The sequence below is a fragment of the Fukomys damarensis genome, unplaced genomic scaffold (genome assembly GCF_012274545.1).
Source record: "Fukomys damarensis isolate Sample0158 unplaced genomic scaffold, DMR_v1.0_HiC HiC_scaffold_15, whole genome shotgun sequence".
NCBI lineage: Eukaryota > Metazoa > Chordata > Mammalia > Rodentia > Bathyergidae > Fukomys > Fukomys damarensis.
The window spans coordinates 43,763,645-43,789,401 of record NW_022900927.1 but is presented as its reverse complement, the minus strand read 5'-3'; the positions used below and the strand labels follow the sequence as shown (position 1 = coordinate 43,789,401).

General features: G+C 34.0%; 1 protein-coding gene across 1 annotated transcript in view; it reads right to left on the bottom strand.

Annotated features, from left to right (window-relative positions):
• Ptprq (protein tyrosine phosphatase receptor type Q) overlaps window positions 1-25,757 on the bottom strand; it is a 217,497-nt gene that overhangs the window by 105,780 nt on the left and 85,960 nt on the right. The window contains exons 23-28 of the mRNA XM_033763494.1: window positions 19,081-19,249; window positions 16,870-17,160; window positions 16,342-16,617; window positions 15,827-15,978; window positions 11,993-12,134; window positions 10,107-10,376 (exon numbers count right to left, since the gene is read on the bottom strand). Of these exons, the coding sequence (XP_033619385.1) occupies window positions 10,107-10,376; window positions 11,993-12,134; window positions 15,827-15,978; window positions 16,342-16,617; window positions 16,870-17,160; window positions 19,081-19,249 (1,300 nt within the window). The remainder of the gene's footprint in view (window positions 1-10,106; window positions 10,377-11,992; window positions 12,135-15,826; window positions 15,979-16,341; window positions 16,618-16,869; window positions 17,161-19,080; window positions 19,250-25,757) is intronic.

Genomic DNA, 25,757 nt, shown 5'->3' with positions numbered 1-25,757 from the left:
TTTTTTGGTATCGGGGATTGAACTCAGGTCCTTGCACTTGCAAGGCAGGCCACCGAACCGCTGAGCTAAATCCCCAGAAAGCAGTGAAAGCATCAGAAGTTAGTAGAAAGAATTTTGGAATAATAATAATTTTTCTGAATATAATTGTAACCAACAGTTTACAGACAACTTGTGTTCCATGTACATGCAAAATGAAATGACTGAGTCCTATGAGAAAAAGAAAAAATGGAAACAAAGTAATGGTAAACAGGGAAGCGTGGAGGGTACCAAGGGAGGGCAGGGGAGTGGAGAAAAATAAGAACCAAGATACATCATGTACAACCAATTTGGTGTTAGGAAATGCATGCCTTAGTAAATACTACATCTTTCTCCACTGCTTTTGCTGAGTCTCATAGATTTTAGTATGCTGTATTTTCAATTCACTCTATTTCAATACATTCAGTTCAATGCATTCTTTCATTTCTTTTGAGACTTTTTTAGACCCATGGATTATTTAAAAGTGCTACTTTCTATAACTGGTTTGATACAACATTTCACCTTCAAATCTGCATTCTATGAGCACTTAAATGTGATTTTTAAAACTCTCCAAAAAGAGATCTCTGGGCTAATAGTATCACCAGAGAATTCTAAAGATTTCAAGAATAATTAAAATTCTATATAATGTATTCCATAAATTAAAGGAAATGCACTTATGAAGCTAATATTACTCTTATAAGATAACTAGACCGAGACAATAGACAGACAGACACAGAGAAATAGACATAGAAACATATCCCTCATGAATAGTGACACACAAACCTTTAAAATATCAGAAAATAGAGATCAGTAATTACTATGATTAAATGTAGTGTCCAAAAGCACATGTTCTGAAGAGTTAATCCCCAAATTCCGTTAATGGCACCAGAAGGTGTTTTGACCCATAGTAGCACAACCCTCTGTCTTGCCTCGGGATGCCCGCCATATCTCGATGCAGGAAGAAGGTCCTAACCAGATGGCAAGCAGATGCTGGTGCTATGCTCTTAGATTTCTCAACCTCCAGAACGTGAGCCAAATAAACTATTTCTTATAAATCACCTAATTTCCAGTATTTTGTTAAAACAACAGAAAACAGACCAAGATAGCAATATGTTGTTTATACATGCACATGTGCTTCTGTGTGTGTGTGTGTGTGTGTGTGTGTGTGTGTGTGTGTAAGAGTGTGTGGGTGTGTGCAGCACCGCTAAGAGAGGTCAGAGAACCCAAAGCTGTCTTAGAACGGGAAAATTAACAAAGTAATCTACCTATTTATTAATCAAAAAATTCCAGCCAGTGTATTAAGGCAAAAAAGCAAAGAGAAGTTAAGCAAATCAAAAAAGAATTGAAACTGCCTCTGATTACACATGAAACTGTCCCCATTTGTAAATATTTACATGGACAATCCCAAAGAATCTCTGAAATATTCTTAGAACTCATGAATTATGAAAAAACAGCTTGGCTTGCACGACCCACAGAGCAGTGGTGGGTGGCAGTTACTTCAGCACAACCTACTGGCTCCTAGCCCTGCAGCCACATAGCAAGTCAGGGGCCACACTAACATCTGCCATGGAGATGGAGGGGCTAAGTCACAGGTCCCCATGCTGTAGTACTGTGTGCTTTGCCTTGCTCTATTCTCTGCAACTTTGCCACCACTCCTTCAGACACAGGCCCAGCTGCCTCTTCTGCAGCTCCTCCAGACTGGCAGCAAGCTGCAGCTTGCAGCCAGAGCAAATTTATCAAAATACAAGACAAAAAGATAGTTGTTATCAGAAGTTAGAGAAGCTCTAAATTGTTCTTAATCGTGAAGCTTATTCTTTTTTGAAAAGTCAACAAGACTCTCAGCATTCACTTGAGCAAAATTTCCAGGTCTCTCTTGGAAAAAGAAAAATGAGACCACCATTCCTTCCCCAAAACTGGAAACAGTATATTTTGCATATATGGGTACCAGGTTTGAATACAAGAAATGGCTGTCGGGCGTGGTGGCATGCACCTGTAATCCCAGCACTTGGGAGGCTGAGGCAGGAGGATTGCTGTGAGTTTGAGACCAGGCTGGGCTACATAGTGAGTTCCAGATCAGTCTCAACTACATAGTGAGACCATGCCTCAAAAACAAACAAACAAAAAAACGAAAAAAAAAATGGCTGAGAACCTTTCTTTTTGCAACTAATTGTAGTTCTGATAAAGTTTGCACCTTGAGATACCTAACTATATCTGTAGATCCATCTTAATATATCTTGAAACTTTCTGATTGCCACAGCATATTTTTCTTTTTTATTGTACCTTATGATGGTGAATCTTCCAAACAAAAATACCCGGAAAAGCAGTTTAGCAAAACATACTTTTGGGGGAGCTTTTTGAGACAGGGTTTCACTACATAGTTGAGACTGACCTGGAACTCACTATGTAACCCAGGCTGGTCTTGAATTCACATCAATCCTCCTGCCTGAGTTTCCCGAGTGCTGGGATTACAGGCATGCACCACCACACCCAGCTAAAACATACTTTCAATGGCTCTGAACAAATGGAGAATTTCATTATGAAGTTTTTAAAACAGCATTAGTGTAAAATTATGTGTACATGTATTTAAAATTCTTATTTATATGGTGCAAAATTTTATGTTGGCATTCATGGCTATGAATTCCCATACAAGTGTGGTTTAGTCACATTTCCCATTTAGAAAAAAACGTGCAACTTGCTGCCAACATTCATTTAATTTTCAGTGATTAACTACTAAGTGAAATAAACAAGTCACACATGTATAAATACCGAATAGTTTCTTTGGTGTGAAAAACTATAATTGTACATAAGATCCTAATGAGATAACTGACAATGTGAAATAGGAAGAAAAGGTCTAAAGGTGTAGGGAAAGGGGGAAGGGCAGGGAAAGGTAATAAGGGAAGAGAAAAAAATATGAGAAAATGAAAAAACGGAAATGAAGTGTTTGTAAATGGGGAGGGGAGGAGGAGGTGAAGGGAGGACAGGGACAAGGGGAAAAAATGAGAACCAAGACCTGTCATGTAAAGGTACAAGATCTCAATGATGAACGTAACTGTACTGTATAGCTAAAATGTACCAATAAACTCAATGAGAGAAAAAATAAAAGAATTTTATATTTTATAAATGAAAGTAACATTACTAAAAACAAAATATAAATAGAGTGATGATTTTTATTTCCAAAGACTATATATTTATACTAAAACAATGCAATAATAAAAGGAAATTGTCTTGTGGCTAAATTTGAGGGTAAGGTTTGGACTGTAACCCAAGAATTTTCTCTGGGTAAACACTGCAGTCACAAGCATTGCTGGAGAGCATTTTTGGGGCAAATAGCACATGTGTTAAAATGTTTTGTTTACAGATCGTTGTAGTTTGTGGCCATATAAGTTTTAATAATGGGTGATTTTATGTGCCATCACTATTTAAGATGTTATTTCCTACTGTGAATTTTTCAAACTATTTCATTTTCCATTATGCCATAGTCAAACTTTTGTGACAGTCATGCAAAATTAAGAACAAAGTAAGATCTACTCCACTCATTCAAATTTGCTTCCAACACTCTTTCCAACAAAATATTCTAGGCAGCCTGACACCCATGCTATATTCTTTTCTCCACCATATGGTTTCTCTTGTTGTCTCCTCAAGTTGTTCACTCTTCTCTATTAGTTCTCTATTAATCTCATAATTTTCATGAATAGTGAGGGTGTGGTGAATAGTGAAGTTTACTGTAAGTGTTTTAGCCCACTTTATCATGAATGCTTAAGGAAGTTCTGATCCCTCTAGCTCCCACTGTCCAAGATACCGCAAATTCAAAACAATATTCTTTGACATGCAAAACTGACATTTCTCACAGCATTGTGAGGGACAACAAAAAAAGATATTTAGAAAACTTAACTATTTCATCGCTTCATATCTGACAAGCTAAATAAGTATTAGTGTACCTGCCTATAAAATTCAAAATTTGAGACAAATACCACCTCATCTTCTTCCAATTAGATTATTGGAAGATTCTCTTACAAAGTATTTCTGAAACTATCAATAAGTAACTTCTAATTCATATTCTCCTTGTTCAATAAAGCTTTCAATAAAATCTGTTTTTCTTAAATGACTATATGATTTAATCTTCAAGGCACAAAATTGGCCAGCATATTATGTAGTTTGTAATTAATTACTTCACATGTATTTGTTATGTCTTAATAATAATAATGGAGTTAATGGATGTACAAGGCAGAGATCGCCAGGTTCTGTATCAAACTTAGGTCATAAACCTAAACTCAGAGCCTGCACACAGTAAACAGCAGATAAGCAACTGTCAATTGTTCATGATACGATAAAAAGGGTAAAAAGATATTTCTTACCTTATTTAACAAAAGCATTACATTTAACAGTGAAGTCTGTATAAAAGCTACTTGGTAAAACATGTTAATTTCAATTAGATCCGTATGCTAATAGTTATATCTCTTTGCTCTGTGACAGACAACTATGTCTTTTGTATTTTTAACAATTACACAGTGGTTAGCAGAATGTGTCAATTCACTTGCTGAAGAACAAATAGAATCTTGCACTTTCCCTGATTCTTTATTTCACATGTCACTTCAGAGGACAGGAGAAGAAAGAAATATAAGTGAAATGTAAGTGGGACGTAAGTAAAAGCGAACCTTTAAATTAGTACACTAATTTGCAACCATGAAAAACACTTCTACAACCCACATTCAATCTATTAAATGGTACAGAAGATTGATATACGTTCTTATATCAATAATATAAATATGTTATTTAAAAAACAAACTGCTGAGTGGAGATTACAGTTAGTCAAAATCATGGTTTGGTGAATAATCTCTGCTCTACTTGGGGAATAGGGATCCTAGTAAGTGCATTAACAGATAACATTCTTAACTAGTTTCTAGGGCTGTGGTAGTCAAGGCTTCGCAGAATAGAATGAGAGTTTACATATATGCTGATAAACAGTTAAGGGATATTTAAGAAGCTAAGAGTAGGAAAAAAACAGAACAACTGAACATGTTCTTTCAATCATTCTTATCACCAATGTATTTGCAAGTTCAGTGGACTTTCAGTGGGCTCTTGCCTATTTATGATGCTTCCCATTGGATAAAAAGCTAAGAAAGAATCGACAGCTGAAAAGAATACTACTATAAACCCCACTTACTTAAAATTGTGGCATCTGATAAATACTGTTTATTTTTCAATTGATTCTAAATTATGGAACTTGAAAGAGATTTGAATAGGCCCATATTGTAATATCTTCCTCAAAATGATCAAGTTTTTAAATTTCATCATTAAATCACATTTACTATGATTTGACAGTAATGTGAATAAGTATATACATTTCATGTCAATTCAAGTTCCTAAAAGTTAAATCTTCAATGCATATGGACTCACCATGTTATTTTTCCTTGGTACATATAATTTATTTTGGCACAAAATATAGTTAGAGGGATCGGCTTTGGAGACCTTTATCTTTTCTGCCTATTCCAACATGCTTGGCTGTGACAATGGAAATAATATAAACGCTAAGCACTAATCTCATAAATTCAATGGTCCTGGTACATGTTTAGCTGTGTCCATATATGATCAAGCTTAAAACAAAAGGAAATCAACAATCCCAGAAGGAATATTAAACTCAAATACCAAGTAGTGACAGTGAGCCAAAGATGACTTCTCTTCATGTCAAAAAATAAGTATGAAGTCATTGACTTCAGGGCTGGCTATACACTGTAACTACTCTTAGGCCACCATAAATTAGAAGTTTGCAACAGCTATAAAAGTTCTGCTATTTTGAACAATGAATCCCTAGTTCTTTTTTTTTTCTTTCTGTCCTTGCTCTTCTTTTTTTTTGTCTTTTATTTAGTTTATTGGTACATTTTAGGTATACAGTACAATTACGTTCATTATTGGGATCTTGTACCTTTACATGACAGGTCTTGGTTCTCATTTTTTTCCCCCTTTCTGTGCCTTCCCTTCACCCCCTAGTTTACTAAACTCTTATCAACACATAATTCCTATGAACCTACGTAAAAACATATTATTATCTAGCAAACACTGTATTCATAAATAAAATTACAAACTAGATTGAAAATTTAATTTTCAATAAAATAATAATTTTGAAGTAGGAACTAATGCTTAAAGTTTCATATAATGACTCTGCTTAATTAAAACAAAATTATATTCGGCCTAGAGAAAGCCATTCACTTCAATGTTTACTGGATGGAGATGTGGAAATACTATAACCCAATTGAACCAAAGTCCTTATGTAAAATAAGGAATTCGAAACCAGGCATGGTAACACAGCCTCAGGAGGCTGAGCTAGAAGGATGACAAATTCAAGCCCAGACACAGAGACTTAGTGACTTAGTAAGGTCCTATCTCAAAATAAACATGAAAAACATAGGCCCGGGGATGTAACTCAGAATCCCCTGGGTGCAATTCAATTCTCAGTGCCCACCTCAAAAAAAAAAGAACTTTAGAGGAAAACAATTTCTTTTATCTAAATTTATATGCCAACCATGCATTTCTGCTACAAACTCTGAGTAAAACAGGGACAAATAAGATGTTATTTGACCTCTACAAGCAAATAATTTATAATGGAACTGATGATCCCCAAAATTTAGCTTTGTACTATGCATATGGATTAAATCAAGAATTTTGAGACCTAACTCTCAAATTCTGAGTAATTCCTTAACTTAGCATCCCTTCAATCTCCACTTGGCTGGCCTTTTCATCCTGATTTCAGATCCAACTCAAACTCGTAATTAAGTAATTTTTTTTACAAAGATCTGGACCATAAATTCGGGTGGCTCTACATCAAGAACACATTGCTATTTTGACTAAGTATCTTGGTTCTCCTGACTGAATTTCTAATTCATTCCTTTAACTGAGTTTTCATCTTGAGTACCATTGTACCTGATAATAACAATCACTCTGCCCCTTTTTTTGCAGGTCTGAACCACTAACTCATTTCAGAATTATTGTCCTGCTGCTTGTCAGTTCACTAAAGCTCAATTCTTTTCCAGTAATCCAGACCATTTTTCTGGTGCTGGACCACCCTGACTCAGACCACCTACCTGGATTTCCTTCTCCCAGACTCCACATAGGAATGACCTGCTTACCTCCCATTGGGAAAACACCTGTCACTTCTGGATGGACTTGTCTGACACTGTTTGCCCATCCTCAAAGCAGCCCGTGTAATCTATAGTAGTACTTCCCCAGAGAAGGTTAGATGCTGGAAATGAAAGACTTCACCACTTAAGGCCATGATTCTGTAAGCCTAGGATGAAATCCAGGAATCTGTAGTATTAAAATTTGGTATGTTGTTGAAAGCTTTGATAAGGACTGTCTATATAAGGTGAGATTTGAAGAATGAAAAAAATTTCAGGTGACTCACAAAGGGGTAAGAATATAGCTAAAATAAGCAAAGCAATCTAAAGGTGAAAGGGAGTTGGCTATATTTTAAAAAGATAAACTAGTCAACTATTAGCCATACTAGGTACTTTAATAGTGTTTTTTTAGATTAAAAAATGAAATTTATTTTGCTGAATAAGTGAAGTTTTCTAGAGGCACCAGTTATATAAGAAGATATAGTAAAGACATATAACAATGAAAAGAATAGGGAAGAAGAGAGAGAAAAGATGTATTGTAATCCAACTCAGATAATGTGTCTAAAAGTGTACCTTGTTGATTTAGTACAATTGTTTTACATGTTTATATGTCCTTTGGTCTATTAGTCTGCATATGTATACACACACACAGACACACACACATACACACACATATATACATATATATTTAACTTTATAATGTCTTAGAAGAAAAATAAATGTATCTGATGCTAGATAAATAAAGGAGATAAGGGAAGGGGGAATGGGTTATGTACACATACAGATTTACTATGGTGAATATAATCATTATGTACTGCAAATATGTACTAATAAAAGTTTTTATAAGGAATGAAAAGGTAGAGGAGGAACAAATTTTGATGTGACTTCTAGGATATATTTTGTAGATAATGAGATAGAGAGAACTGTTTGTAGACAATAGAACATGAGATATTTTAGTGCACCTCCTACACACTGTGCCTTTGTTATCACCTCTATGCTTCAGACACCCCAATTTACATCCTTAGCCCTTACCCTTCAGATATTAAACTTCAATCCTCAATGCATAAATGATCTGAATTGCATGTTAGAATGGATTCAATTAAAGTGAATAGGCACAAAGGTGAAACTGATGAGAAGGCTAAATGAGTGTGGGTGATAAGACTACAGGAAATGAGTATAGCACACAATGGCGGAAGTCAAATTCAAAAGGAAGAGGTAATTTGAAGTCATAACATGGATTAAACTGATAAGATGAGATTATGTAGGAGATATAGGAAAAAAGAATCACATAAAACAGTGAGGCTTGGGATCCAACTGATCATCTAGAATAAGCATACAGACACAAGAAAATGAGGACATTTTGTCAAACAGAAATTCCACTTTGAATATATTTGAGGTTAATAAGCCAACCAAATAATCAGCAGCAATTTTCCAACAATTTGTGTGTATGTGGGCATGAAAGACAAATAGAAAGAGGGAAAATTCCAGGATGGTAAAATAATTCTAGAGTAATATTCTAGAGAAGACATGAGATTGAACTATAAAAGAGCAGTTAGATCTCCAAGAGGGGGAATGGCAAGTACATCCTGAGAGAGTATACATGGAAGGTATAAATAAAGAAATGCGGAACTGGGGATTTATCTCAGTGGTTCTGCTGCCTGCCTCACAAGGACAGGGTCCAGAGTTTGATCCCTGATACCAAAAAACATATGGATAGATTTTGATATGAAGGAAGGCAAATCAACACATTTGCAATTATTAGCAAAATAAATAACATTAATTATGAATGACATAGACAATAAATTAGCTTAAGAATAAAAATAAAATTTTCCTTCTAAAAACTGACAAAAAAAGAAAACTGTGAGAGTTTTAACAAGAGATACTATAGAAGATGATTCGGCAGCTGGAATGGTTATGAAAGATGATTTTATAGCTGAAGAAGGTTGAATCATTTTGGTTTTTTCTAACAATATGTAGCAGCAAGCAGATTGTGGAAAACAACTTGTGGGATCTTCCCAGATTTAAGAATCTTCCTAGAAGATGACTCACAGTGACATGGTTAAAGATGTAAAAAGCAAGAGAAGGTGTTATTGAAATGCAGCTATTTCAGTATGGAAAGGGAAAATACTGCAGTTAACAGAAAACCTGCGTTGGAAGGATGAGAGCGAAAAGATGCTAAGCTAGATGCTAAAACCAGAGATGGGGCAGGCTTTGTCTTCAAGTTCTGAGTTTACAGCCTTAAGAGTAGAAATGTGTACTGAAATTTAGTAATGAAGATTTCAAAAGTGGGGGTGGGGTTCAAATATATTTCCAAGACAGGAGTCTGGATGTACTTGAGGCAAATAATGTTTTCAGTTCCCATTAGCACAGGCACCTAAGGAAATGGTGTTATCAGGAAAGATTCAAATTTTAATTTATATGCCCAAGAAGAATGTGGGAGAAAGTAAGAGAATAAAGATTATGGCAGGAAGGAGCACTATTAAAGAGAATTCAGAGTTGCTTAAACACTGGAGTTTAATGACTTTTTATTCAAATAATAGGAAGATAAAGGCAACTATATAGAAAAAGAAATAGTTGGAAAATTAGCCTGACACTATAGCCATAGTCCAGGGAAACTTCTAGAATTTCACAAAAACAACCAAGAAAAAGAAAAGTATATATTGGGAAGTTCACATGTTTTTTCCTTATTTAAAACTATGATGAAACATACTTAAGTAAGTTAGAGAATTTTGTAGTTGTACAAACAGCAGAACCAATTTTCTCTTTTTTCCCTCCCTTCAACCTCCCAATGTTGTGGAAAACTATACAGGTGGTAGTCATGTAACACACAGTCTAAGGAATTATATATTGCATTTTAAAATATGTTTCATATCTTTATATAGATGGGCTATAAAAATTACAAACAGTATTGACATGGGTATAACCATGTTTCATGTTAGTTACTTATTTCAAAGGAATGACCTGTTTCACATTAGTTACCTGTTTCAGGTAGAGTACTGACATTGCATGAGCTTTCATTGCCTTCTCCAGCTGAGGTTGATGCTCTCACTTTAAAGACGTATGAAGTATTGGCAAGAAGTTTCATGAATGTATACATGTGATCTTTGGGAGAAACTTTTGTGGTATTCCTTTCAAATGTTATCAGGTAATGTGTAATTATTCCATTTGTTTGCTGAGGTGCATCCCACTTCAATGAAACTGACTGCCAATTTCTTGCCATACACTCTATATTCTGCACAACATCTGGAACTTAAGGATAAACATATGCCCAAGGTTAAAATTTCAACACATGCAGTACCTGAGTGATTGAACTATGTGATTGCTAGATGAAATTATGCTCAGGAATAAGGAAAGAATGAAAATCTAATATAACAACTTTTCAATGGGTACTCAAAAATTTGTTAACATAGACTGAATTAAATTGCTGTTGGTTCATTTTCTACACTATTCTGTTAATCTTTACAACATTGAATCAATCTCTGAAAATTTCCCAGGTCCAAGTAGCAATCAAAGTCTCAAACCGTCAAAAGAAACGGTGCAGTCTCAAGCATAGAAAGTGTTTGTTACCCTCTTCCTTACTCAGAAAGGTACAATGTGGCATATCCAGGATCGGCAGTACTGGGAAAGCTAGGGGTCTTGCTTTTATGTTGGGATTATTCTTTGAAAGCATCTTTAAGACTTATCCTTCATCCTTTTAGAAGTCTTTGGCCAGAAAACTTAAGCAGTCCTGGGGGTTTTCCTTGGATATCTCTGAATTTATCTGAAAGTAACTCAGTATCTCAGGGGTCCACTATATCTAGTTAACCTGAGTAAGAAGTAATACCCCAGTCCACCAAAGTGACTACCCTTGAGGAGACTAGCTACATGCCATGGAAAAGTCTGAGAATGTCCTCTAATGTTAGCATTAATAAAATAATTTATCTCATTACCATATGAAAAGAATAGCAGAAGGCAAATTGGAATATTGTATATTGCAAACTATACTTTGCAATGTTGTACAACTAGAAAGTTATGTAGTAAGATTCAAACTCAGACACTGACCTGAGAGAATGAACTTTATCCACCATAAATACTATTTATCTTTTGTTTTATAGTCATGTTATGAATGTCTGAGATATTCATAATTTCAAACAAAAATGATTACTTTAGCAGTGAACAGTCTCCAATCTCAATTGAAAGATTCACTGAGAAAAGGAAGTGAGTGCATTGAAAGGTGCTAAAAATGAAAAGACTAGAAAAGGAATTTGCATTCTTAGGGTAATCACTGACAAGAAAAAAAAACATAAGGAAGAGATGTAAGGCCCACTTGAAAGTAGAAAAGTACATTTCTAAGCAGGTTATAAATGAAAAATTTTCAGTGACCACATAAAACCAAGCTCTGGCACCGACATGTGTGCTCCAGTAGGTACTTTGCTGATGAATTAGGGCAGTGGAATTTCACAGGCCCTGCATGTTACAAAAGGATTGTAGGAACACAGAGTGAGGCAGTGACTCCTACTCTTCAAATGCAACAACTTACCTCATAAAGAAACCATAGATACGTTTATAAATACAAATTAGTCTATTGGAAGTGACTGCTAATTCATTCCCTCTTTCTTCACAGCTGTCTTAGACAATCCTAAAAATACGTGTCTAGAAACCTACATGATTACAAAAGAAGTCTTTTATTTCAATTTTCTCAGTTAAAAGAAAAGGAAGTTTAAGTATATATATATATGTATAAACACAGACATACAGTTTCAGACAAAACCAAACCTAACTTTAGAAGTACTGACATTCAAGTTTCCTGTGAGTAAATGCAAAGAGGAAAAGGAAAAGTTTTAAATGTAAGAGGAAACATTTCTAGCTCAAAAACTGTGTCTAACCTGATTCGAGAGTTGTGAATTTTACTACATTACTGAATTGGTTGCCATTTCCCACTTTGGTGAATGCAGATAAGCTGACAGAATAAGTGCTCACTGGCTGCAGGCCAACGAGTTTAGCTTCACTTTGAAAACCTGAAATATTCTGAAAAACAACAACAACAACAAGTCTTATTCACAATTCATCTTCAAAATCTCATAAATAGAATAAATAGTTAATACAAGAAAGCCATTCCTTCTATATTTAACCTATGATTTAATAGATATTTTTAAATTAAAATGACACAAATACCTTTGTTTTCTATCACAGAGGGTGCTCAAGTTATGACAGAAAGTTAAATTAGGTCCCCTCTTTGCCTTAAGAAATCTCATAATCACCATTTAAAAAAAAACTAGAATACTTTGTTTTTATTTTCAATCATCACCCTTCATATCACTTGGCATTACCCACTAATTATTCTCTTAAATTCCAGGAAGAAAAGGGCTACAGGAGTAGGGAAGTGGGAAGGATAGAGGAAAGGAAAGAAGAGAAAAGAAAAAGGATGAAAAAAGGAAAAATGCAAACAAAGTCTTTGTAAATAAGGAACAGTGGAGAGGTGAAGGGAGGGAAAGGATATGGGAAAAAAATAAGAACCAAGATACATCAAGTAAAGGTACAAGATCCCAATGATGAGTGTAACTGTACTGTATACCTAAAAAGTACCAATAAACTCAATTAAAAATCCTAATTTTAAATTCAACCTGTGGATGAACAGTAATACTTGATTTTCCTTGAATTGAATTCATCTAAATTCATTTTCAATACTTACTAACATGCCTAATAAATCAATTTACTCATCAGCTACTGTAGGTTACATGTGGTATGGGAGGGTAAAGCAGTGACTAAAATAAAATCTCTACTTCAGTGGAGCTTAAACTGTTTCCTCAGACAATCTCTAAATTTCTAATTTGACACAAGTTTTTAGAGAAATGAAGAAAGGAATAAAGAAGTTGTCTTGGTTCCTCAAGGAAAAATATATTTTCTGGTAAAAAAAATTACCACTAAGAATAAAATTTTCACTCAAAGATAGTTGTTCTAACCAAAGACTAAATAGTGAAGATTATTCTTACGGAAAGAAAAGATAATCTCTCATGTGCTATAAACTTTAAAATAGTACATTACATCTGACAAAATATGAATTATGCTGCTTTTAAAGCATCTTATAGCAGAAATTTATCAAGGATATTAACTCCAGCTGGAGATGTAGCTCAGTGGTGCTTCTCCTGCCTGGCAAACTCAAAGTCCTGTGTTCAATCCCAGGTACTGAAAGAGGGGGGGAAAAATTAACCCTTGAGGCAGTTACACTTAGTCACTTTTAAAAGTCATCCATAAGAAGTCAATGGCGTGGTGTATCATCCTATTTCTTCTCATTCTTCCATTGATAACTGATGAAATATATTGATTGATAATTGGAGATTATAAGATATGATCTCTGCCATGAAGAAAGGTTTGTATTAACTAGAGAAATCTACAAACAACTACTGACTAAACAAATTAAACATGAAACTAGCTAATTTTGATTTTGGTTGGTAAGGGTTAATATCCAGAGAAATGACTAACCCCAAGAGTTTAACAATAAAAGGTGTAACTTATGAGGTAGTGGATAGACTTACACAAGAGTAAGTTTTAATAGAACTTTCCACTAAATAAATAATTTCTTCTATCACACCTGAGTGACTTGTTACCTATTTATTGATCTGTCTTTGAATTGTTGCGGATTGACTTAGATAGTAGTAACATCTGGAGTGGTTCTGGGATTTTTCTTCCTCCATAAACTCATACTTAAGTTTTAAAAGAAGAAAAAGTATAAGAAAACTAGCAAAAATAATAGAAACCGATATTGTTTGGACATGAAGTAGATGAAAGACAAAAGTAGAAGAACATACTAGAAATGAAAACTAGACAGAGGGAGAAAAGCACATACAATAAACTAAATATTTTTAAAAGGGGGGAAATGAGAGCATACTTACAGGAATTTGAAAGAAAATAAGACTATAAAATTTGATGGAAGAGAAAATAAGATGCAAAAAGTAACTGAAACTATACATGAGAAAATAAAACTGCCCCCCTCAACTGGTATACTATAGCTACAATATTTATGGTATAAAGATGACATTTTTCTCCCAGTAAAATATTAACAGTAACATTTCTGTCAACAATATGACTAAGAATATTAAAAATTATATTCATATAATAGCATACTGTCATTCCATTCTCAGTGCTATTATGATGCAGGATGAAATTTTTTTTAATCTACATAACAGCAATAATAGCTAACACATTTATTATATTCCTGAAAATTTTCTCAATGTTTTAGATTTTCCCTTTCAAATCTCACTTTTTAATATATGTATATTCACCATTCTAATTATGCACTTGAAGAAACTGAGTCCTAGGAGTTTAAACAACTTCCCCAGTACATCAAAGGACATCCCAAAGGCAAGATTTAAACAGGTGACAGAATATCAAAGCCCTTGGTGTTCCACACTATTCAGCTGTCTATATTAGATTTCTGTTCTAAGGTGACAAGATCACATACAAATACACACTCCAGTTCACATATACAGTCATTCTCAAAATGCACCTATTCTGAGAAAAATGATTATTTTTCCCTTTTGATATCTCTCTCCCTGTAATTCAAATGAACAAAGCCAGTACAAAATAGGAAAATGTTGAAATTAAACAAGAGATAGATAATAGAAGGATAAGAGGCTTAGTGTCATTAACATAATTTTATACTTCTGGGACAGAGACATCACAATCAAGGAGTAATGTAATTTAAATTCCATTCATTAATAAGATTTGAAAATAGTATCTTGGTTTCCAGAAAGTCACTGATCCTGATGACGTAACTGTAATCACTGCTTTTGGTTTTTACTATTGAGTTTGTAAGCTGCACATGCTATATAATTTTTGACCATAGAATAAACTGTAATACATATACTATCAGATAAAACATTTAGCCTAAATTATTTTCACTGTTTTTGCTGTTAACAAAACCATCACATTCCAGGACTTCATTTGTCTTTGGAAAAAATAAAACATCTAAAGTTAATGCTAACTGTCATGTAAAGGTACAAGATCCCAATGATGAATGTAACTGTACTGCATACCTAAAATGTACCAATAAACTCAATGAGAGAGAAAAAAATAAAATAAAGTTAATGCTAGTGAATTATACCATATTTTGGCAAAGAAATGATAGAAATCTACTCATATATTTTAGGCCCCTTGTTCTATTGGCTCTCTGAGTATTTTTCACTCATTCTGGATCCTAAAAATTAAAGAGGAAGGGATATTTAGGGTTACATATGAATTAGCACTGAAAGTAAAAGACAAGTATCTTGCCAGACCAATTAATGTAGGATCATATGAAGTTAAGAAAGATTACTACAAGTCCAGTACAAATGCTGTTTTGAAAAGATAAAAAAGATTTACTTGTCATTTTTAACAATAAATGCAAATATATTGCATATTATATCAGGTTCTAAATAAACCAGAAAAATTACTATATACTTTCCAGTATTAAGAAAATGGTGCACTGTGAATATCTACTTTAAATTGTAGATATCCAGAAACTATAAATCTAACTAAATTGCACTAGGATGTATTCAGCTTATAGATATGTCAGATGCTTTGTACCTTCTACAATTTTCCTTAAATTTCAGGACACAATAAGATTTTTAAAAGGTCATCCTCATTTAATATAAAGCAGTCCATCTTCCTCCTACATGTCCAAAAATTTAGTTCAGTTTTTGAAATTTTGAAATAAACATATACTGTTGTAATCAACCTACCTTATAAAATATAGTATCAGTTTCATGTTCATGAATTTTTAAGCTATATACTGTAATAATACCACCTGGAAGAGGGCTTGGACTCCATTTCAGCCACACAAAGTCTGAAGTATAGTTGATTAAAGTCAAATTTTGAGGAGGTGCTAAAGGCACTGCAGGAAAACACATTAGAAAATTTATAGTCATAAAATTTGTACCAGAGAAATGCACCATGACTCTAGCTTCTTGAAAGCATTAGTTAAGAAATATTCATAGAATGATCCAATTTTTAACTTCAGAAACAAATATCATAAGTAATTATATTTTTGTTCTTAGACACAGTATCTCAAAGTAGTTTCAAACAAAACAGTAATTCTGAAGCCTAAGTTAGGGGGAGAAAAGATTCGGCAAAGTGGATGAATAATTGTAATTACAAACAGACAGTCAAATGTGCTTTGATTTTCCATGCTATTACTTAGAGAGAAAAAGTTCCGAAACAGTAAAAATTTTTTAAGAAAATGTGGATTATGGCTTACCTGACTCATCCGTGTAAAAGAAAAGACCAGTAGAAGGACCAAGTCCTTTAATAGTTCTTGCAGCGACAAAAAAGCTATATAATGTAAATGGTGAAAGTTCTTCCAGTGTTATATAGTTATCAGAAGTAACAAAAGAATAATTTTCACTCAGTCCTTGTAAAGTTAAATCATAACTTATTATCACACCATTTGGATTTATGGGGGGATCCCATGATAAGAGAACTGAGGTAGAGGAAAGATTTTTAAAAGTGTTGATTACTGGTGAAGTCTCTGGGACTATAAAAGAAAAAGAAAATGTTAAATAAAACAAAAGTAAATTAGCATTAATCAAGAAGAAGCTTTACATGTAATTAGATTTAATGTTTTTACATTAATTTTAGGAAAGATCTTATTTTGATTATTGAAAAGCTAATTACTGAGAACAAGCACAGCCCACCTAATTATAAGAACAAAGTCCTATAAGAAAGCGATGTAAATGAAAAGAACAATAATAAGCTACTTAATAAGCAAGGAAAGGCTCTAGCCTACCATCTTCGTCCGTTTTGATGTGTAGTTGGGCAGTGTAAGTATCAGAGAATCCCTTTTCTGTTGCTGGAGTGATATTTAACACATAATCAGTGTACTTTTCCAGATTATCGAAATACATGTTGCTCTCATATGTAACTACAGGTGGTCTCTCGTTGCGAGCAGCCTGCTGCAAATTCAGTGAAACATAGTAGAAGACTAGACCATTCGGTTGAGACGGTGGGACCCAGCTGACATTTATTGCAGTTGATGAAATTGACTTGTAAGTCAGGTTTCCAACAAACCCTTCAGGTACTATGACAGGAATTCAGTAAAATAACAAATCATCAGTTGTCCTAACTAGAACTTACATACACAAGTTGATCGTAATAATCGAAGTGGTATCAGTTACATCAATAGCTTTTATTATTTAAATGTAAATCATTAATTTAAATTTAATGATAAGTAATAAATTTAAGTAACAAACATCATCTACTAATCATTTAAAAAATAATTCAAAATAAATATTCAAAATTCAAAATAAATCTTTAATATGTGTAAGAATTGCTTTTATGTAATATTCTCTGGGCTTTGCTTTCCTACAACATGGAGAGAGAGGGAGAGGGAGAGAGAGTATGAATGTGTGTATATATGTTCAGATACTTTAATACTAGTTAGTTATATTATCTAAAAAATGCTTTTAGTTTTCTTTTAAAAATTATCCTTATTGAACATATGAGGAAAGATGCCAGTAAGTGATTTGCTCCAGGTCATACGGATTGTAATACTTAATGCTAAGCATTTCTGGTTTTGTTGGTTTTTTTTTTTTTTTTGGTACCGGGGATTGAACTTGGGCCCCTATGCTTGCAAGGCAAGTGGCAAAACCACTAAGCTAAATCCCCAGCCCAAGCATTTCTGGTTTTGCATAACAGTCTTTTTGTTTTTGTTTTTGTTTTTTTGAGACAGGGTCTCGCTATGTAGTTGAGACTGACCTGGAACTCACTATGCAGCCCAGGCTGGTCTCGAACTCGCAGCGATCCTCCTGCCTCAGCCTACCAAGTGCTGGGATTACAGACGTGCGCCACCATGCCCGGCTTTGAATAACAGTCTTAATCCAGTCGCCAGACTGTATTTTAAGAAATTACCTTATTTGCAAAAGTTATAATTCTTAGATATCAGATATTTTGTGAGACTAGACTCTATTACGGTAAATTTGAAATCCCACCTTAAGGCGTGTACAGTAATTATTATTCCTAATGCTATAATTGCATCTGATAAAATATTATAGGCTGCAAAACTTTGACAGATCTACATTTACAGAATCCCTGAAATGGTATTGACCATATATCACACTAAAACATTATTGTTAAAGACCCCTTCAAAATATATTCCCACACATTTATCACATTCGGTTGATCAACAACATTCATTTCTCATGTTTACAGTGCCTGTCAACTTATGGCTTTCAAGGAATAAACGTGGAATTTTATTTTCAGTAGAAGTTTAGGTCAATACCATTTCTTAATAAGATTAACTTTTAAAATTGTAAACAACAGAAACAACCACAAATGAACAGGCAGAGATCCATTTGGCACTGTATTCTCACAACTGAAATCTAAAAGAATGAAAAACTTTGATCATTATAGTTATGAGTAATCAGCATAAACATTGTCCTGTGGAAGCTATGTACAAAAAAAAGATGGAGATAAAAAGGATATTCGGAATGCATTAGTCATAAACATAATAAAACTAAAATGCTGCAAGAAGTCTTGTGTAGATTCAAAGTCTGAAAAATAAATGAGTTGTTGGATTTGTAAGTTCCTAAAGGAAATGAACAGATACATTGACTATCAGAAAATTTATGCATGCATGTAGAAAAAGAAATAAGTTGTCAGAGGTCTTTTTAAAAGTTCCTGAAGGAAATGGACAAACTCAGTAACTATGAGAAAATTCATGAATGCATGTAGAAGCATTTTCATGCCATAATCAGACGGCTGTAACATCTTCTGAAGTAGTAAAAGCAACAGCATTTTCATGAATGAATGGTAGCAGATTCATGAATAGAAAATGCTGTTACTATTGTTTTATAGCACTTTTAAATGCGTTTTCAAATTTCTATAATGAATAAGCATGCTAAATTAGATTTAATGACCAAAACATGTAACTAGAAAAAGTTCCTGAAATAATTAAAACTTTATTCATCCAATAAAAGTTTAATAAATGCTTTTTACATACTATCTTGATCTGTGTATACTTGAATTATGTCACTGCTTTTATTCCCATTTCCAACTGAAGTACTTGCTGTCAACCAAAATGTATAGTAGCTGAATATTGCCAGGTTATCTATTATTGCAGATACAGTCATATTGTCAAGCTCATTGGTTACTTCATGAAGTGTAAAATTCTGAAAAATAAACATATTGTTTTAATAGTTCAGAATATTATCATTAGTATTCATGAAGATTTCAAAATAGTTATTAATTGATTACTCCTGAATGACTGAAATAAATAATTCTTTACTCACTAGTCAATAAGAACATTTATTATTTTCTTATGTTCATATTATTTTTTAGAAAAATCAAAACAATAATTTTGTGGCAGTAAACTTGAAATCACTTGTCCTAAAAGAGGTACAGATAGTAGTAATTCTGCTTATGAAATCGATACACAAAACATAAAAGAGAAAAATTCCAGGGTTTTATTGGAAAGAATTCAAGCGGCCAAGTAAAACTGCTAAAACTGCTTCTCAATGTCAGTTTTCCCTATAAAGTATTTAAGTATTTTCAAAGTACTGGCTACTTTTAAGTAAGTTTGGTAATATTATAAAACTTTTTTTCTTCACATTAATGATAGAGAAATTGTGAAAGTGTTTGCTTCTTTCTATATATGCAAATAGTTTTATCAATTATTTTTATAGTGCTGGGGATTAAACCCAGGACCTGTACACAATACTACTGAGTTATACCTCTATCTATCTATCTATCTGAAACACAGTCTCATTAAATTGTCCAAATGAGACTAAAATTTGGGAGCCTTCTCTTTAAGCCTCCCAAGTAGATGGGGTTACTGGCAGTTCTACCATGCCCAGCCCTTGTTATTTGTCTTTAGAGGGTCTTTTCAACAATTGTAGGGTGCAAAAGGGAAGCTATTAAATGCACTAATTTACACAGTAAAAGAATTTTTAATTTCTCTTATTGGCATCTACTTACATTTATCCCAAAGCACTTAAAATTTTTTTTAATTTTTAAAAAATTTAATTTCTGCAATCATTTCCTTTCTGGCCAAATTTTAGTAATATACATAATCAAACAAAATGGTTTTAAAACCAAAGAAAAACAGATTTTTAAACCAGTTACAACATTAGTGTAAATTACACAAGCATTTATGTAATTGGTTCACAATCATAAAACATGTTTGTTTATACTGAGTAACCTAAATCATTGTAATATACACAAAATCCTTTGAGTTTTACAGGCCTAATTTCAAGATCTAGAAGGGTAACACTGGATAAAATATCTAATCTCAAAGTTTCTCTTCCCTCAGCTATAAAATAGGGATAATCATCTCCACTTCACAGAGAGCTTTTGGGAATTAGATTGCAAGAAAAAATACAAATCAATTAATATAATTCCTGTCAACACAATAAAAAAATTAATGGCAATTTGCTTTAGGATAGTAAATTTCACTAACAGGATAGTAAATTTCACTTAATTTACAGTAAAGATGGTACTAAAAATTTATCAAAAATTTAAGTTCAGCAAAATATTTTGTGGTTCTTTTGCCAGTAGTTGAAAAAAAAAAAAAAGTAGGTGCAATAAAAGATTTACTTCAATTTTGCAGTGATTTATTTCAGAACAGACATGAAAAAGCCATGTAAAAATCTCACATAAAATATGAAATTCAATGCCTTCCAATACATTTACTTTATATATAGAATAACTGGCTTATATAAAGTACCACTTAAAAGCACTATTTACATACAGCTTCTTCGTAACACTTTCAGGTCTTTTTTTGCTATAGAATTTGTTCTAATTACCAGTGTGCTTGAGTACAAGTAAGTAATGAATTGTTTGAATTCACTCAGGAGTAACTGCTGCTGAGCATGTGATTTAGCAGGTAACAAATTTATTAGAGATCAATTGTCTAAATAATATTTTACATTTTAAATGAATATTGTATTCAAGGTTTAAAAGGATATTATAATTTTAATAGGTATAATAGTAACTTTGTCTCAAGTCTTGTCTTTAAAGCCTATCAATGAAGTGCAATCAGACCCCAGCAAGAAGGCTGCATGGACCAGAGCAGCTCAGGTGCACAGCCCCCAGCCAAAGGAACTCCCAGACAACAGCTGTGCAGGTGGGCAGCCCCAGCCAGAGGCATGCACAGATACCATCCTAAGTGTGTGCAGGTCCCAGCCAGAACCCTGCCTGGAAAACAGTGCAGCACAGGGATCCAGAAGGCCTCCATTCTGAATGCAAAAACTGGCACAGTAGTGAGCAGCAGAGAAAAGGGCACTCCATGACTCACTGAGAATTGAAGCCCAGTGGGCAAGCAAAAGGTCACCTCAACAAAGGGGCAGAAAGCTGCATCTGTTGAAATGAGAAGACACGTAAACAAAACTCAAAACCAGACTTCCAGATCACCTAAAGTAACCCCAACGGGCAATGAGGTGGAGCAATCTGATATGCAACCACCTGGACTCCCTGAACTGGCAATGAAAGAGGATCTGGAAAAAAAAAAATGAAATCAGAAATAATTTCTCAGATAACAACTGATATTGTGTCCATAGTGAAAGACATGACTAATAACACTAGAGCAGACACAAATAAAAAATAGAGGAACTGAGGAACATGATGGAATCCTAGCTAAGGAACATGATAGGAAACAAATGGAATCCATAAAATAGATGTAAATGATTTATCCAGGAGATTAAAAACTCCATTGAAAGTTTAAGCAAGCAGAATGAGCCAATGTGAGGACAGAATATGAGATATAGAAGACAGGACTGTAATTACTTACCAGAAAAAGAAAAAAAATTCTTAAAAATAGTAAGGAACCACAAGAAATTAATCTAGCAGCTGCTAGATTATACAAAGAAGAATAACATAAGACTGATTGGAGTCAATGAAGAAACACAACAGTGAATATGACATAAAAAATCTGTTCACAGAAGTAATGACAGAAAACTTCCCAAGAAGGGGAAAAGATATACAGATAAACGAGTCATATAGGATTCCAACTAGTTGTGATTAAAAAAAAAATTTACACCTAGGCATACAATAGTTAAGATTCCAGATACCCAACAGAAGAACAAAATTCTACAAGCAGTTAGAGAAAAGAAACAAATCACATATAAAGGAAATCCCATCAGAACCATAACAGACTTCTTTACACAAACCCACAAGGCAAAAACTGAGTGATGTATTTCAAGCCTAAAGAAAAACAACCTCCAACCCAAAATGATGTACCCTGCAAAACTATCTTTCAAAATTGATGGTGAAATAAGATACTTTCATGACAAAGAGAACCTTGAGAACTTCATGAGTACCAAACCCACCCTCCAAAAAAAATTTTTAAATATCCTAGGAAAAGACAATGAGGATCACAAACCTGGGAAGCCCAGCAGAATGGATCCATCAGGAAAATTAGAAATTAAAAGCAAAGGGGAATAATTCAACAAAAAGAAAACATCATGACAAGTATAAGTCAATACATAACAGTTATAACCATCAATGTTAATGATCTCAATTCACCAATCAAAAGAAACAGACCTGCAGAATGAGTCAAGAAGTAAGATCCAACAATATGCTGCATACAAGAAACACACTTAATTCAAAAAGAGTCAGGCATGGTGGTGCATGCCTGCAATCCCAGCACTTGGGAGGCTGAGGCAGGAGGATCACTGTAAGTTAGAGACCAGCCTGGGTTACATAGTGAGTTCCAGGTCAGTCTCAACTACATAGTGAGACCCTGTCTCAAAAAACAAAGAGAGAGAGAGAGAGAGAGAGAGAGAGAGAGGAGAAAGAGAAGGAAGAAAGAGAAAAGTAAGAAAGGAGAGAGAGAGGAAAGAAAGAAAAAGAAAGAAAGAGAAGGAAGAAAGAGAAAAGGAAGAAAGAAGAAAGAAGAAAAAAAAGAAACTCATAGACGGAAAGTTAAAGGGTAGAAAACAATAGTTCATACAACATGAACCTAAAAAAAAGCAGGGCCAGAGTAACTATACTCTTTACAGATCAAGTGGAAATGAAGAAGTCAAAATGTCATTATTTGCAGATGACATGTTATTCTATATAGAAGACCCCAAGAACTCCACCAAAAGTCTTCTAGACTTAATAACCAAATTCAGTAAAGTAGCTGGATACTAGATCAACACACACAAAAATAGCCTTTTTGTACACAAACAAAAAATTCATTGAGAGAGGAATTGGAGAAACAACTCCTTTCAAAATATCATCCAATAAAATGAAATATTTAGTGATCAACCTATCAAAAGAAATAAAAAAATCTACTCTGAAAAGAGAGATCAAACAGGGTATCAGAAAATGGAAAGATATCATTTGCTCCTGGGTAGGAAGAATCAATATAGTGAAAATGGCCATACTTCCAAAACTGCTCTATAGATTCAATGCAATCCTAATTTAAATTCCAACAGTATACTTCACCGACCTTGAGAAAAAAAATCCAAAAATTCATTTGGAAGCAGAAGAGACAGAATAGCAAAAAGCAATTCTAGGCAACAAACAAAGGTAGGGGTATCACTATTCCCAACTTGAAACTGTACTACAAACTACTATGATAAAAGCAGCGTGATACTAGCAAAGAAACAGTTCCAAGGACCAGTGGAACAGATTAGAAGATGCAGAAACAACTCCAGACACACTTAGCCACCTCATCTTCCACAAAAGAGCCAAATACACTGACTGGAGGAAAGATAGCCTCTTTAATAAATGGTGATGGAAAATTAGGGTTTCAACTTGCTAAAGATTAAAACTAGACCTATATTTCTCACCATGCACTAAACTAAAATTGAAATGGATTAAGATAGAAATATTAAAAGAGAAACAATAAACTGGCTGGAAAAGAGGTTAGGTAGAACTCTTGAAGATACTGGCATAGGAAAAGATTTCATGAACAAAACCTCAGTTGCACATGAACTAACACAACAATCAACAAGTAGGATGTCTTCTTATTAAAAAGCTTCTGTGCTGCAAGAGAGACCACCAACAGTGTGAAGAGACCACACACAATGTGAGAAAAAATTTTATCAGGTGCTCTTCTGACAAAGTTCTCCTAACCAGAATATCTAAAGAACTTTAAAAATTCAGACCTCTTAAATTTAAAGACCCAATCCAAAAATGAGCATCTGAAATGAACAGAAATTTATCAGACAATGAAACAGAAATAGCAAATAAACATATGAAAACATGCTCAACATCACTGGTTATCTGAGAGATGCAGATGAAAAGAACACTGAGACTACACCTCACCAGAGAAATAATGGCTGCTATCATGAAATCAACAAATAATAAGTTCTGGCAGGGTTGTGGGGAAAAAGGAACCCTGCTCTCCTATTGGTAGGAGTGTAGACTGGCGCAACCACTGTGGAAATCAGTATGGAGATACCTCAGAGAACTTGGGCTGGGAATTTAGCTCAGTGGTTCCACTGTGTGCCTCACAACTGCAAGGTCCCAAGTTCAATCCCTGGTACCCCCAGAAAAAAAAGAAAAAGAAAAAACAAAAGAACTAGGATTGGAAGTCACATTTGACTCAGCCATTCCACTGCTGGGTATCTTACCAAAAGAATTAAAAGATTCATACCACAGGGATATATGTGCACCCATGTTCACAACAGCACAGTTTGTAATAACTAAAATTTGGAAACACACCAATTGCCTATTAACTAGAGACTGGATGAAGAAAATGTGTTGCTGTTGCTGTTTTAATGGAGTACTACTCAGCCATAAAGAATGAGAAACTAGAGACATTTATAGCAAAATGGATGCACATTGAGGTGATACTCTTAAGTGAAATAAATAGGACACAAATATGTAAATACTGAATCTCTGGTGTGAGAAACTGAAAGTGTAAGTAAGAATCAAAATGTATAATAGATAATGTGAAAGAGGAAGAAAAGTTCCAAAGGGGAAGGGGAAATGCGAGGGGTAAGGGAAGGGAAAGAAGGGAAAGAAATAAATATGAGAAAAGGAAAAAATGGAAAAATGGAAGCAAAGTCTTTGTAAATAGGGAGGGGGTGGGGCTGGGAATTTAGCTCCGTGGTTCTGCTGCTTGCTTCGCAAGTGTAAGGTCCCAAGTTTGATCCCCAGTACCAAAAAAAAAAAAAAAAAAAAGGGAGATGGAGAAAGAGAGAGAAGTGGAGGGGTTTAAGGTAGGGCAAGGGTATGAGAAAAAAAATAAGAACTATGATATATTATGTAGATGTACAAACTCCCAAAAACAAATGTCAGCATATTGTATAACTAAAATGTACAAATAAAATTAATTTTAAAAAACGAATACAAGTTATATATGTTCTATCTTTTTAAAAGAATCCATTGATTTATGTGCACAAATTTTAGTACAGTGAGAGAGGAAGTTGTGTGGGAGTAACAAAGGTATCCCAGAAAATATTAAAAATAATAGTAGCAATATTTTCTATAAATTTTAAAGTAGGCATATTATTGGATCTTGCCTCCTTACATTTAACTGTATTTAATCAATGTTTTTATAACCCTTTCTTATACCTAAATTAATAAAACACTTAAAAATTGTGTAAAATAAAAACCTACCAGTGAAAGGGAAGTGACAGAATACACCTGTAATCCCAGCCTTCTTGGAGGCTGAGGCAGGAGAATCATGAGTTCAAACCTAGAAATGGAACTTATCAACCTAATGAGACTGTATCTCAAAATAAAAAA